General features: G+C 47.7%; 1 protein-coding gene across 1 annotated transcript in view; it reads left to right on the forward strand.

Annotated features, from left to right (window-relative positions):
• Nucleotides 1-13,837, forward strand: part of LOC147096657 (pleckstrin homology domain-containing family G member 1-like) — a 170,983-nt gene that overhangs the window by 88,222 nt on the left and 68,924 nt on the right. The window contains exon 3 of the mRNA XM_085973212.1: nucleotides 1,639-2,150. Coding sequence (XP_085829338.1) covers nucleotides 1,639-2,150 — 512 coding nt within the window. The remainder of the gene's footprint in view (nucleotides 1-1,638; nucleotides 2,151-13,837) is intronic.

The raw sequence follows: 13,837 nt of genomic DNA on the forward strand, positions 1-13,837 counted from the left end.
CCGGCAGTGACCACACCTGTATATAGCACTGAGTAGTAATCTGTACAGTTCAGTTCCAGAGTGAGCCACGTTGAGTAAACACCTGTTGTACCGTTCTCCTGCAGTCTGTGTCTTACTACTGACGGACACAACAACCTCCATGTTCTGAAACAAGTTGATTAAAGCCTTGCTTTATACTCAAACCAAGTGTGTAGTGAGTTTTATTATGTCACCGGTGTTTAAGCTCCACACAAGCCTCCTTACTGGAGTGAAATGGTGCTGAGTGACAGCAGTGGAAAATGCTTTAAATGGTTTATATCAGATTTCTCTCTCCACTGTTTTAACCTGTTAATCAACGCCATCCTTAAAATAACATTTCATCTGAGGCTGTTCATGTGTCTGTCACTAACATTGCAACTGCGACACAGAGCTGGGTTACTGCAGCTGGGGGTCAAGTGAAAATGTCAAGACTGAGATCGATAGATTTTTGCTGGGTGAAGGCATCAAGGGATGTGGCGCCAAGGCGGCTAGGTGGAGTTAAGATACAGAGCAGCTGTGATCTCATTGAATGGCGGAGCAGTCTCGAGCGGCTGAATGGCCTCCTCCTGTCCCCTGTGTAGCGAGCCATGTGTAAGGGATGTCTTGGTCCTTTTTTAAAGAGACTTAGAAGAAGTTGCTCAGAACAGTAGATGCGTGGAACAGATTTCAAACCGATGCTGTTCGATTAACTCTTTCAAAACAGAGTTGGGTAGATAATTGGTTGGGAACTGAAATTTGGGATCCATACTACAATAATCGAACACTCTGCTGGCCTCGATTTTAAAATTCTCATCCTTGTGTTCAAATCCCTCCATGGCCTCGCCCCTCCCTATCTCTGTAACCTCCTCCAGCCCCACAACCCCCCGAGATCTCGGCGCTCCTCCAATTCTGGCCTCTTGCACATCCCCGATTTCCATTGCTCCACCATTGTCGGCCGTGCCTTCAGCTGCCTGGGCCCTAAGCTCTGGAATTCCCTCCCTGAACCTCTCCGCCTCTCTCTCCTCCTTTAAGACGCTCCTTAAAACCGACCTCTTTGACCCAGCTTTTGGTCACCTGTCCTAATATGTCCTTGTGTGGCTCGGGGTCAAATTTTTGTCTGATAATCGCTCCTGTGAAGCGCCTTGGGACATTTTACGATGTTAAAGGCACTATATAAATGCAGGTTGTTGCTGTTGTAAAATGGTAGTTGTTTCTTTGGAACTGGAGCCAGTGAGTGAAGGGCGGGCAAGTAGTGTCTGAGCAACCAAGGATTGAATGGAGCAGATGTGGAATGCATGCACTTTATGGTCTGTCGCTTGTTTTGTTTTGAGAATCAGATTGTCGACTGAGTTGAATGCTCTGTGATGTAAGAAAGCTACTCGGCACTTGGTCTAAGCGTTAAACAAAGCTTTAATCAACTGTTTTACAACATGGAGGTCTAGTTGTGTCCTTCACTAGTTCCTGTTAAGAACGTCCTGCGCAAGCTGGGCCCGTGCCCGAGTATTTATACTCTACCTGGACAACGCCACCCGCAGGCCGCTCGGTATTATTTCATAAGTCTTTCTTTCATGAATGACTGAGTTGAATGCCCTGTTGTCACTCTGTGCTAATTCTGTCCTCTTCCTTTTTTTCCCCCCGCAGTTTCCTCCAGACCTTGTTCGGCCTCGTCCCTCAGCCTGATGTCCGCGGTCGTCGACGGGATGTCCACCGACCCCATCTCGGGAAGCTGCACGTCAGTCAACACGGTCTGCTCCGACAGCGACCGACCCGTCAGCCTCAGCTCCTCCACCTCCTCCGCCTCGCTACAGGACAGTCACAGCTCGTTTGGGAGCAGCGGGGCGCTGGTGTCCAGCACCACTGTCCTCAACTACCCCCAGCAGCATGGAAGTGACATCAGCCTGGACTTGACACCGGTCAATCACATGGAGCCGCAGCCTGATGACGTGAATGGAGGGGCCGAGAACCCGGGGGTTGTCGCTAATGGGCATGTAATGGAAAGAGCTTTAAGGGCAAAGTGCCACAGTGCCACCTGGTCTCCTGTGGCATCCCAACCCAAAGAGCCTGTTGCCAAACTCTCTCACGTGGACAGGGTGGTGAAGGAAATCGTAGAGACCGAGCAGGCGTACGTACGAGACTTGAAAAACATCGTGGAGGTAAGGCAGGGCGGTCCTGCATTTGTGCTCAACTGTCTTTCATAGAAACATGGAAACATAGAAGATAGGAGCAGGAGGTCCCGCATAAGAGATTAGCGTGCAAAATTAAGGCACATGGGATTGGGGGCAAGGTATTGACTTGGATAGAGAACTGGTTGGCGGACAGAAAGCAAAGAGTTGGAATAAACGGGTCGTTTTCCGAGTGGCAGGCAGTGACTAGTGGGGTACCGCAAGGATCGGTCCTAGGACCCAGCTGTTCACAATATATATTAATGATCTGGATGAGGGAATTGGATGTAATATCTCCAAATTTGCAGACGACACAAAGTTGGGTGGGAGGGTATGCTGTGAGGAGGATGTCGTGAAACTCCAGTACGATTTGGACAGGTTGGGTGATTGGGCAGAAACATGGCAAATGCACTATAATAATGTGGATAAATGTGAGGTTATCCACTTTGGTGGCAAAAACAGGAAGGCAGATTATTTTTTGAATGGCAATAGATTGGGAGAAGGGGAAGTGCAAAGAGACCTGGGTGTTCTTGTGCACCAGTCGCTGAAGGTAAGCATGCAGGCGCAGCAGGCGGTTAAGAAGGCAAATGGTATGTTGGCCTTCGTAGCAAGAGGGTTCGAGTACAGGAACAAGGATGTCTTGCTGCAGTTGTACAGGGCCTTGGTGAGACCGCACCTTGAGTATTGTGTGCAGTTTTGGTCGCCTTATCTGAGGAAGGACGTTCTTGCCATGGAAGGAGTGCAGCGAAGATTCACCAGGCTGATACCTGGGATGGCAGGAATGACGTATGAGGAGAGATTGTGTCGATTGGGCTTATACTCACTGGAGTTTAGAAGATTGACAGGGGATCTCATCGAAACCTATAAAATTCTGTCAGGTCTGGACAGACTAGATGCAGGATGGATGTTTCTGATGGCCGGGGAGCCCAGAACCAGGGGTCATAGTCTAAGGATAAGGGGTAAGCCATTTAGGACTGAAATGAGGAGAAATTTCTTCACCCAGAGAGTGGTGAACCTGTGGAATTCTCTGCCACAGAGGGCGGTGGAGGCCAGTTCATTAAATATATTCAAGAAGGAGTTGGATATATTTCTTCAGGCTAAAGGGATCAAGGGATATGGGGAGAAAGCAGGGACAGGGTACTGAATTTGGATGATCAGCCATGATCTCGTTGAATGGCGGGGCAGGCTCGAGGGGCCGAATGGCCTACTCCTGCTCCTATCTTCTATGTTTCTATGAGTAGGCCATTCGGCCCCTCGAGCCTGCTCCGCCATTCAATGAGATCATGGCTGATCATCCAAGTTCAGGACCCGGTCCCTGCTTTCTCCCCATACCCCTTGATCCCTTTAGCCTTAAGAAATATATCCAACTTCTTCTTGAATATATTTAATGAATTGGCCTCTACTCCCTTCTGTGGTAGAGAATTCCACAGGTTCACCACTCTCTGGGTGAAGAAATTCCTCCTCATCTCAGTCCTAAATGGCTTACCCCTTATCCTTAGACTGTGACCTCTGGCTCTGGACTCCCCGACCATCGGGAACATCCTCCCTGCATCTAGTCTGTTCAGTCCTGCCAGAATTTTATAAGTTTCCATGAGATCCCCTCTCATTCTTCTAAACTCCAGCAAGCACAAGCCCAATCGTCCCAATCTCTCCTCATACGTCATTCCTGCCATCCCAGGTATCAGCCTGGTGAATCTTCGCTGAACTCCTTCCATGGCAAGAACATCCTTCCTCAGATAAGGCGACCAAAACTGCACACAATACTCAACTTTCCAATTGCAACACTTAATACCAACATACTGGTGAGCAGGAAAAGACCAGCGGCTCCATCCAACCTTCCCCACACTCATGATGGCCAGAGTACCACAATTAGACAGTTCTTCTCCACCCATCCTCCCCCCGCCCCGCCACCCCCACCGCCTTCGTACAGGCGAGTAATCTCCTGGGAGAGTCAAAAAAATCCAGGGCCAATAGGGGGGAAACAATACTCTGGGGAATTCCTCTCCGATCCCCTCAAGCGATCGAAACCAGTCCAGGAGATCAATTCGACGTCTATGTTGTTCTGCATTTGCCCAAATCCATGTCTGACCAAGATAGATAGAACTTGCATTTCTATAGCGCCTTTCACATCCACAAAGCACTTCACAGCCAATGAAGTACTTTTTGAAGTGGAGTCACTGTTGTAATGTGAGCAATTGCAGCAGTCAATTCGCGCACAGCAAGCTCCCACAAAAAGCAGTGAGATAAATGACCAGATCACCTGTTTTTTGATGGTGTTGGTTGAGGGATGAATTTTGGCCCCCGGACACCGGGGAGAATTCTTCAAATAGTGCCGTGGGTTCCTTTATGTTCCCCTGAGGAAGCAGACGGGGCCTTGGTTGAATGTATCATCCAAAAGAACTGCACTAGTGACAATGCTGCACTCCCTCAGTACTGCACTGAGGTTCCAGCCTAGACTATGTGCTGAAGTGGGCCTTGAGCCCTTGAGCCTCGGACTCAGATTTGAGTTCTGCCAACTGAGCCAAGCTGACACAACGGGAGAAGCAGTCCCTACTTGCCTAGATGCTGTGAGTTCCATTCTCACCAAGGAGAGTTACAGGAAACTTTCTGGTATCCGGCACGGACGGGACCGACGTGGTGCTGGTTCATCAACAATTCCGGATAACCGAACGCTATAGTAAAAGATACGGAGCTCAGAGCTCCGTATAAAGCAACAAACCCTGTTGCAATCGGCACAAGTTGCAAGCGTCTCTGTAGCTTAGCAACAGCTTCAGCTACACCCTTGCACAGCAACAAATGGAGTAAAAAAAGTAACTAAAAGTAAAAAAAGTTACCTGAACCGACTCCTGAATTTTGCCGGTGGATAGAGCGTTCTGGTTATTTAGGGGCCAGTTAATCGAAAGTTTCCTGTACATGAAACCAAGTTTAATAGTCTGGTAATTTGTGGGCTGGCATCAGAAAAGGTGCCCGTGTGAGGTGCTAGTTTGTAGTTAAAAACCCAACTGGCTCACGAGTGTCCTTCAGGAAGGGGAACCTCCCCCCGCCCCCCCACCCCCCACCCCCCACCTGGTCTGGCCACACGTGACTCCAGTCTACACTATGTGGTTGACACTTGATGCCCTCTGAGCAAGTGTATGAGGAGAGTTTGGGCCGATTGGGCTTACACTCGCTGGAGTTTAGAAGAATGAGAGGGGATCTCATTGAAACTTATAAAATTCTAACAGGACTAGACAGACTAGATGCAGGAAGGATGTTCCCGATGGCGGGGGAGTCCAGAACCAGGGGCCACAGTCTAAGGATAAGGGGTAAGTCATTTAGGACTGAGATGAGGAGGAATTTCTTCACCCAGAGAGTGGTGAGCCTGTGGAATTCTCTACCACAGAAGGCAGTGGAGGCCAATTCATTAAATATATTCAAGAATGAGTTAGATATATTTCTTAAGTCTAAAGGGATCAAGGGGTATGGGGAGAAAGCAGGGACAGGGTGCTGAATTTGGATGATCAGCCATGATCTCATTGAATGGCGGAGCAGGCTCGAGGGGCCGAATGGCCTACTCCTGCTCCTATCTTCTATGTTTCTATCATTAGAAGAAGGCCCACCACCACCTTCTCAGGCCAACTAGGGATGGGCAATAAACACAACCATACCAGTGTCACCCTCATCGTGAGAACAAAGTAAAAAATCCTGAGAGAACGTTTTCAAGATAATTGACAAAAGAACCAGTTGGAGTATTGTGTCCAATCCTGGGCACCACACTATAGTTAAAGGCTTGGAGAGGGTCCAGAGGATATTTAAAGAAAGAAAGACTTGCATTTCTATAGCGCCTTTCACGACCTCAGGACGTCCCAAAGCGCTTTACAGCCAATGAAGTACTTTTTGAAGTGTCGTCACTGTTGTAATGTAGGAAACGCAGCAGCTAATTTGCGCACAGCAAGCTCCCACAAACAGCACTGTGATAATGACCAGATCATCTTTTCCATTTTGTGATGCTAGTTGAGGGATAAATATTGACCTTAAGACACCGGGGAGAACTCCCCTGCTCTTCTTTGAAATAGTGGCCGTGGGATCTTTTACGTCCACCTGAGAGCAGACGGGGCCTCGGTTTAACGTCTCATCCGAAAGACGGCACCTCCGACAGTGCGGCACTCCCTCAGCACTGGCACTGGGAGTGTCAGCCTGGACTTTGTGCTCAAGTCTCTGGAGTGGGACTAGAACCCACAACCTTCGGACTCAGAAGAGAGGGTGCTGCCCACTGAGCCACGGCTGACTAAAATGGCACCAGGGCTGCGGGACTTCAGTTACATGGAGGGACTAAAGAAGCTGGGGTTGTTCTCCTTAGAGCAGAGAAGGTTAAGGGGAGATTTAATAGAGGTGTTCAAAATCCTGAAGGGTTTTGATAGAGTAAATACAGAGAAACTGTTTCCAGTGGCAGGAGGGTCGGTAACCAGAGGACACAGATTTAAGGTGATTGGCAAAAGAACCAGAGGGGAGATGAGGAGAATGTTTTCACAGCGAGTTGTTGTGATCTGGAACGCGCTGCCTGAAAGGGCGGTGGAAACAGATTCAATAGTAACTTTCAAAAGGGAATTGGATAAATACTTTGAAAAGGAAAAAAATTGCAGGGCTGTGGGGAAAGAGCAGGGGGGAGTGGGACTAATTGGAGAGCTCTTTCAAAGAGCCGGCACAGGAACGATGGGCCGAATGGCCTCCTCCTGTGCTGTATCATTCTATGATTCGAACTCACTTACATGGAATGGGATCGCAGGAGAATTGGCGTTGGATTCAAAAATATTATCACTTGATTGAGGTAGAAAATGGAGCTGACTGGATGTGAAACATTAAATACATAAAACGTGAGCCACAGTCAGATTGCCACTGACACATCACCTCTCCCGGTGTGATACCGACAGGAAGGGTGTGATTTACACCGACCCCTTTTCACAGACCACGGGGGGAGGGGGGCGCGGGAGGAAGGGTAACTCGAGACCACGGCTAAATCGAGAAATACATTGGAACGGTTCAAGATTATTTTGAAAAGCAACATGGGGAAAAAGCTGGAGAAAAATGCCACTGTTCCCCCACCCGCCCCCCCTCCGCTCTGTCCGAAGGGCCATTGCCTTGTGTTAATTATAACCCATGCAACAGCAGGTCTCTTTTAATAGCATTCTCTGATCTAACACTGCCTCTGCAATTAAGCAGACATTAAATGGTTCCCTCACTAATAGGGAGCCAATGTAAGCACTTCCTCTGTGGAGAATTTATTAATTGGCGCCCTGGTCTATCGCTCACTGCACTTGGAATCTGCTCGAGGATATCAGTGGGACGTTTCTCCAGGACTTGGCTGGCTTTATAGTGCCATAACTGCAGGAAATGAGATCTGGAATCCATTCTCCTGTCGAGTATTCGGGAGTTTGATAGTTGATCCAGGGAGTCACAGTTAAAGTAATCCCAGCCCTGAATAATTTTAGCATGGATTGTCACTATCTGCTCAGTAAGTACGCATCTAGTGACAGGACCGCAAGACTGTGCCAGCTTTGATCGGTATTATCTCGTGCTTTGTCCGCGGTGTCTATTTCCGCGGGCCGCCCTCTGGCCTCTGAGTCAGAAGGTTTGTGTGCTCGAAGCCCCACTCCAGAGACCTTGAGCCCCGTAATCCAGGCCGGCACTCCCTCAGTGCAGTGCTGAGGGAGCGCTGCACTGTCGGAGGTGCCGTCTTTCAGATGAGATTCCAATATTTATCCCTCAACCAGCATCACATAAACAGATTATCTGGTCATTATCACATTGCTGTTTGTGGGATCTTGCTGTGCGCCATTGTAAATCGCTTTGGAACGTCCTGAGGTGGTGAAAGGCGCTATATAAATGAAAGTCTTTCTTCCTAATTGGAATGTTCAGCTTCCGTTGACATGTATAAGGAATACTTGGTGTATAAGGCACAGAGATTGAAGACTCTTTGACAAACAACAGTTTTACAACTATGGTATACGCAGTACACAGAATAAATCTCCGACCGTGGTGAGATTCAGAGGAGCCCTGCCTTCAGAATGGAAGAAGAATCACCCAAAGATCCTTTCGCCCCTTTCAGCTCCGCTTCCCCTTTTTCAGTGAATTCTCTCGGCGTTACGCGCCAGATCGCAGTTAGACGCAGAAACCCCTCTACCCTGATCCCGGCAGAGCGCTCCCGATTGTACTGGAGGAGGCCCAACCTCACCTTAAACACCGCGGTAGACTTTCAACTTGCTCCCGGGGACAAAGCTGGCGTTGCGGACCTCCCGCTTTCCTCCCCCCCTTCACCGAAATCACAGCAATGAAAACCGGACAGTTTCTACAATGGGAGGCCAATCCGTAACAAAATCTACCCCAGTGCCTTTACTCACTGAGGCTGTGGAAATTTTTTGGTATATTAATTTGTTCCTCAGTTCAAGGCCTTCCAAGTGGGGCCAGGGGTGTATTATAGATCAGCAAATAAGAAGAGAGCGTAAAATTACTTCAATTTAATCAAAATTTCTTTAACGGTAATCAATCATATTCGGTAAACAGACTGTGACCGGACTTTGCTCCTAACCTGTTTCCTGATTCAGTTAAACATAAGGAAGCAGGGAATGCCCATCAGTCGCACTCCTTCCACCCGCCACCCCATGATCAACACCACCAATGGACCCACCCACCAACTTAGTCTCCTCGGAGAAAGTTTCAGAGAAGTACTCCCGGATCCACAAGTGTAACCGAGATAAGATCTTCCCAACGCCATTAATGAACCGGGGCCTGCAGTCCTCAATAGACATTCCCGCCCCACTCCCAGCACCAGCGTTGTTTATTTTTATTCATTCACGGGATGTGGGTGTCGCTGGCAAGGCCGGCATTTATTGCCCATCCCCTAGTTGCCCTCGCGAAGGTGGTGGTGAGCCGCCGCCTTGAACCGCTGCAGTCCGTGTGGTGAAGGTGCTCCCACAGTGCTGTTAGGGAGGGAGTTCCAGGATTTTGACCCAGCAACGATGAAGGATCGGCCGATATATTTCCAAGTCAGGATGGTGTGTGACTCGGAGGGGGACTTGGAGGTGGTGGTGTTCCCATTCCCCACTGTCGGAGCACATTCTCCGTGTCACAGCACTATTGCGAATGCCATAAGTTCTGTACTTATGAGGCTCCACTCACAATACAGAAACGTTAATTACGATGGTTTATAAAATTTATGACCTGGGTTTGAGCCCAGCAAAATGGACAGCAATCTTTCAAGTGTGTTTACATGGTTTTAAAACAATCACGAAGTGTATTTAATGATGGGTCTGAGTCATATCCTGGCAGAAACTTTGCCTGGTTACCGTGGAACAGCCTGCGACCTACTGACCCGGAAGTGGTTCTATTGACGCAAAGGGGGCCTTGTTTTAACAGAGCTGCTTCTCTGACCTCTCACCCTGGAAGCCTTGGCTGTGTGGAAGGAGCCAGTGAGAGCCAGAGCACAGATTGATTTCGAATGTGGGAGAAAGCCTCCCAGCCACAAAGAAAAAAAAAATGTTCTCACGAGATGCGAGAGAATCGCAATTTCCCAAGCAAGGATAGTCAGACGTGTAGCTGTTACAGAGTTGCACAATAAATAGAGAGTGGGAGAGAGACAAACACAGACAATCCTCTTTAGTCTACATAGATTGTTGTGAAGGTCACGAGATTGAATCGCAGGCATGCTTGTCACTCTACACCGCCAGGTTTGATTGGAGGAGCTTTGTGTTGGACTAGTCGATGGGACGGTTCATTGGATTGAGTATGTGAGGGAGAGGGAGCAGGAAAGATGCTACCATTGCTTCCTTCTATTGCATACATAGAAATAGCAGCACAGAAACAGGCCATTCGGCCCAACTGGTCCGTGCCGGTGTTTCTGCTCCACACCAGCCCCCTCCGACCCCCTTCCTCTCACCCCATCAGCATAACCTTCTATTCCTTTCCCCCTCATGTGTTATTCTAGCTTCCCCTTAAATGCATCCATAGTATTCGCCTCAACCACTCCCTGTGAAGATTCTCCTGAATTCTCTATTGGATTTATTAGTGACTATCTTATATTTATGGCCCCTAGTTCTGTTCGCTCCCAGAAGTGGAAATATCTTCTCTACTTCTACCCTATCAAACCCTTTAATAATTTTAAAGGCCTCTATCAGGTCACCCCTCAGCCTTCTCTTTTCTAGAGAAAAGAGCCCCGGCCTGTTCAATATTTCCTGATAGTTATAACCTCTCAGTTCTGGTATCATCCTTGTGAATATTTTTTGCACCTTCTCCAGTGCCTCTATATCCCTTTTATAATATGGAGACCAGAACCGTGCACAGTACTCCAAGTGAGGTCTAACCAAGGTTCGATACAAGTTTAACATCACTTCTCTGCTTCTCAATTCTATCCCTCTAGAAATGAACCCAGTGCTTGGTTTGCTTTTCTTATGGCCTAATTAACCTGCGTCGCTACTTTTAGTGATCTGTGTATATTAACTGATTAAGAATGCCATTGATGAAACCCATGGAGATTCTTTTCTTCAGTATTCTCGCCTGCTCATCTCCAGACACCTTCTCTTGCCGAGGTAAAGGTCCAGACTGGCGGCAGCTCTTCATAACTTGCTCAGGAGGCCAAGCTTCACCAGGGAGCGTTGGGCTACTGGACCAAAGGGTGGGAACCTCGCAGCCGAGACCAATCCTGTCCTCCATCTGCCGTCCGCACATGGACTCTCCAACAGATATCACAGGGTGACAATCGGGGGCGGGGGCTAGGGGGAGGGTGGGGTGGGGAGACGGGGGGGGGGGGGGCGGGGGCGAGAACTCCTGGCTGATATTTTCCCCCCTCCCTAGCTTGGGGAGGTCACTGAGCATCCCATGTGCTGCCCGAGCTGCCGTTGGCGAGATCATCCCACATGTGCGTTCAAAGTGGGGAAACCTGCTGGTCTGCAGGGCTCAGTACCGCACAGTGCCGTGTCTTAACCCGCTGAGAATACTGTCATGCACCTTGACGTAAGCAAACTACTAGGCACTTGGTCTAAGCATTAAACAAAGCTTTAATCAACTGTTTTACAACATGGAGGTCTAGTTGTGTCCCTCACTAGTTCCTGTTAAGAATGTCCTGCACAAGCTGGGCCCGTGCCTGAGTATTTATACTCTCCCTGGACAGCGCCACCCGTAGGCCACTCAGTATTATTTCATAAGTCTTTCTTTCATGAATGACTGATTCATATCACACCTTTCTTAGCTTTCGTACGGCTAACTAGGATTAGCTGGAGTGAAAATGCCCACTAGCCTAGGACCAGCATCATTGGGTCTGTCAGGCTACAAAAGCATGGTTTGGGGTGAAGGAAGCCCAAGAGGTGTTATCGACACGGCCAGCTCGACTGGACTAGAGCATTGATAGTGTTAATACTTTGCCGTGTTCTACATCGACACAACAATGGAGCAGATGTTTCTCAGGCCAGATGGTTTGCATTCCATTGAATGTTTCATTTTGCTTTCTAAAGCATGCGAGGTATTTAATCTATGCAGTCGCTAATACTGCGCAGGCTTCAATCGTTGCTGCTGTGATGGTTCAGCTTGGTGCCAAGAACATCAGACATAAGAAACAAGAGCAGGAGGAGGCCATTTGGCCCCTCGAGCCTGCCCCATCATTCAATAAGATCATGGCTGATCTGGTCTTTGACCTCAACTCCACTTCCCTGCCCACTCCCCATAACCCTCGACTCCCCTGTTTTTCAAAAATCTGTCAATCTCCGCCTTGAATATATTCAATGACTCCGCCTCCACAGCTCTCTGGGGAAGAGAATTCCAAAGATTCACGACCCTCTGAGAGAAGAAATTCCTCCTCATCTCCGTCTTAAATGGGCGACCCCATATCCCGAGACTATGCCCCCTAGTTCTAGATTCCCCCACGAGGGGAAACATCCTCTCAGCATCTACCCTGTTGAGCCCCCTCAGAATCTTATATGTTTCAATAAGATCACCTCTCATTCTTCTAAACTCCAACGAGTATAGGCCCAACCTGCTCAACCTTTCTTCATAAGACAACCCCTTCATTCCAGGAATCAACCTCGTGAACCTTCTCTGAACCTTCCAATCCGCTGGGACCTCTCCAGAATCCAGGGAATTTTGGAAGATTACAACCAATGCATCCACTATCACTGCAGCCTCTTCTTTTAAGACCCTAGGATGCAGGCCATCAGGTCCAGGGGACTTGTCGGCCTTTAGACCCATTAGTTTGCCTAGTACTTTTTCTCTAGTGATAGTGATTGTTTTAAGTTCCTCTCTCCCTATAGCCCCTTGTTTATCTATTATTATTGGGATGCTTTTAGTGTCTTCCACCGTGAAGACCGATACAAAATATTTGTTCAAGGTCTCTGCCATTTCCCTGTTTCCCATTATTAATTCCCCAGTCTCATCCTCTAGGGGACCAACATTTACTTTAGCTACTCTCTTCCTTTTTATATACTTGTAGAAGCTCTTACTGTCTGTTTTTATATTTTTTGCTAGTTTACTCTCATAATCTATCTTCTCCCTCTTTATTATTTTTTTAGTCATCCTTTGCTGGTTTCTAAAAATTTCCCAATCCTCTAGCCTACCACTAATCTTTGCAATATTGTATGCCTTTTCTTTCAATTTGATGCCATCCTTAACTTTCTTAGTTAGCCACGGATGGTTCATCCTTCTCATAGTCTTTCTTTCTCGCTGAAATAAACCTTTGCTGAGAGTTATGAACTATCTGCTTAAATGTCTGCCACTGCTTATCTACCATCTTACCTTTTAATCTATTTTCCCAGTCCACTTTAGCCAACTCTGTCTTCATACCTTTGTAATTGCCTTTATTTAAAGTTTAGGACACTAGTTTCAGAGCCAAGTTTCTCACCCTCAAACTGAATTCTATCATGTTATGATCACTCTTCCCTAGATGGTCCTTTACTATGAGATCAGTAATTAATCCTGTCTCATTACACATTACCAGATCTAAAATAGCCTGTCCGCTGGTTGGTTCCTCAACGTATTGTTCTAAGATAGATCGGGAGGGTTTACAATGAAGAGACAGAATGCTGCCTTTCCACCAGGTTCAAATGCAACCCGGACATGTGGATTTAAAGGTGGTTGTACATTGCGGGTGAGCAGTGGATGACAGAGCTTCTCGCCATTGGCTGCGTTCCTCGCTGTAAACGCTCCCAATCTATCTGAAACTGACGGTTAAGTGGAGGGCTCTGCATCTGCTGCCAGATTAATATTGTCTGTTGTTGCAAGGAAAGAAACAGCATCTCTATCGTGCCTTATATCTTAGGACATCCCTGATGTAAGAAAACTACTAGGCACTTGGTCTAAGCGTTAAACAAGGCTTTAATCAACTGTTTTACAACATGGAGGTTGAGTTGTGTCCTTCACTAGTTCCCGTTAAGAATGTCCTGCGCAAGCTGGGCCCGTGCCCGAGTATTTATACTCTCCCTGGACAGCGCCACCCGTAGGCCGCTCAGTATTATTTCATAAGTCTTTCTTTCATGAATGACTGATTCATGTCAATCCCAAAATGTTTTACATCCAATTAATTCCTTTTGAAATGTTAGCCATTGTTGTTCCGCAAACGCAACAGCCAATTACAGCACAGCAAGATCCCACAAACACCAGATGAGATGAATGGCCAGTTAATCTGTGTACTTTTTTTTGGTGGCGGTTGAAGGAGGGAT

Source organism: Somniosus microcephalus, chromosome 34 (assembly GCF_052327205.1).
Source record: "Somniosus microcephalus isolate GS21.2 chromosome 34, FLI_Smic_1.0, whole genome shotgun sequence".
Classification (NCBI taxonomy): Eukaryota; Metazoa; Chordata; class Chondrichthyes; order Squaliformes; family Somniosidae; genus Somniosus; species Somniosus microcephalus.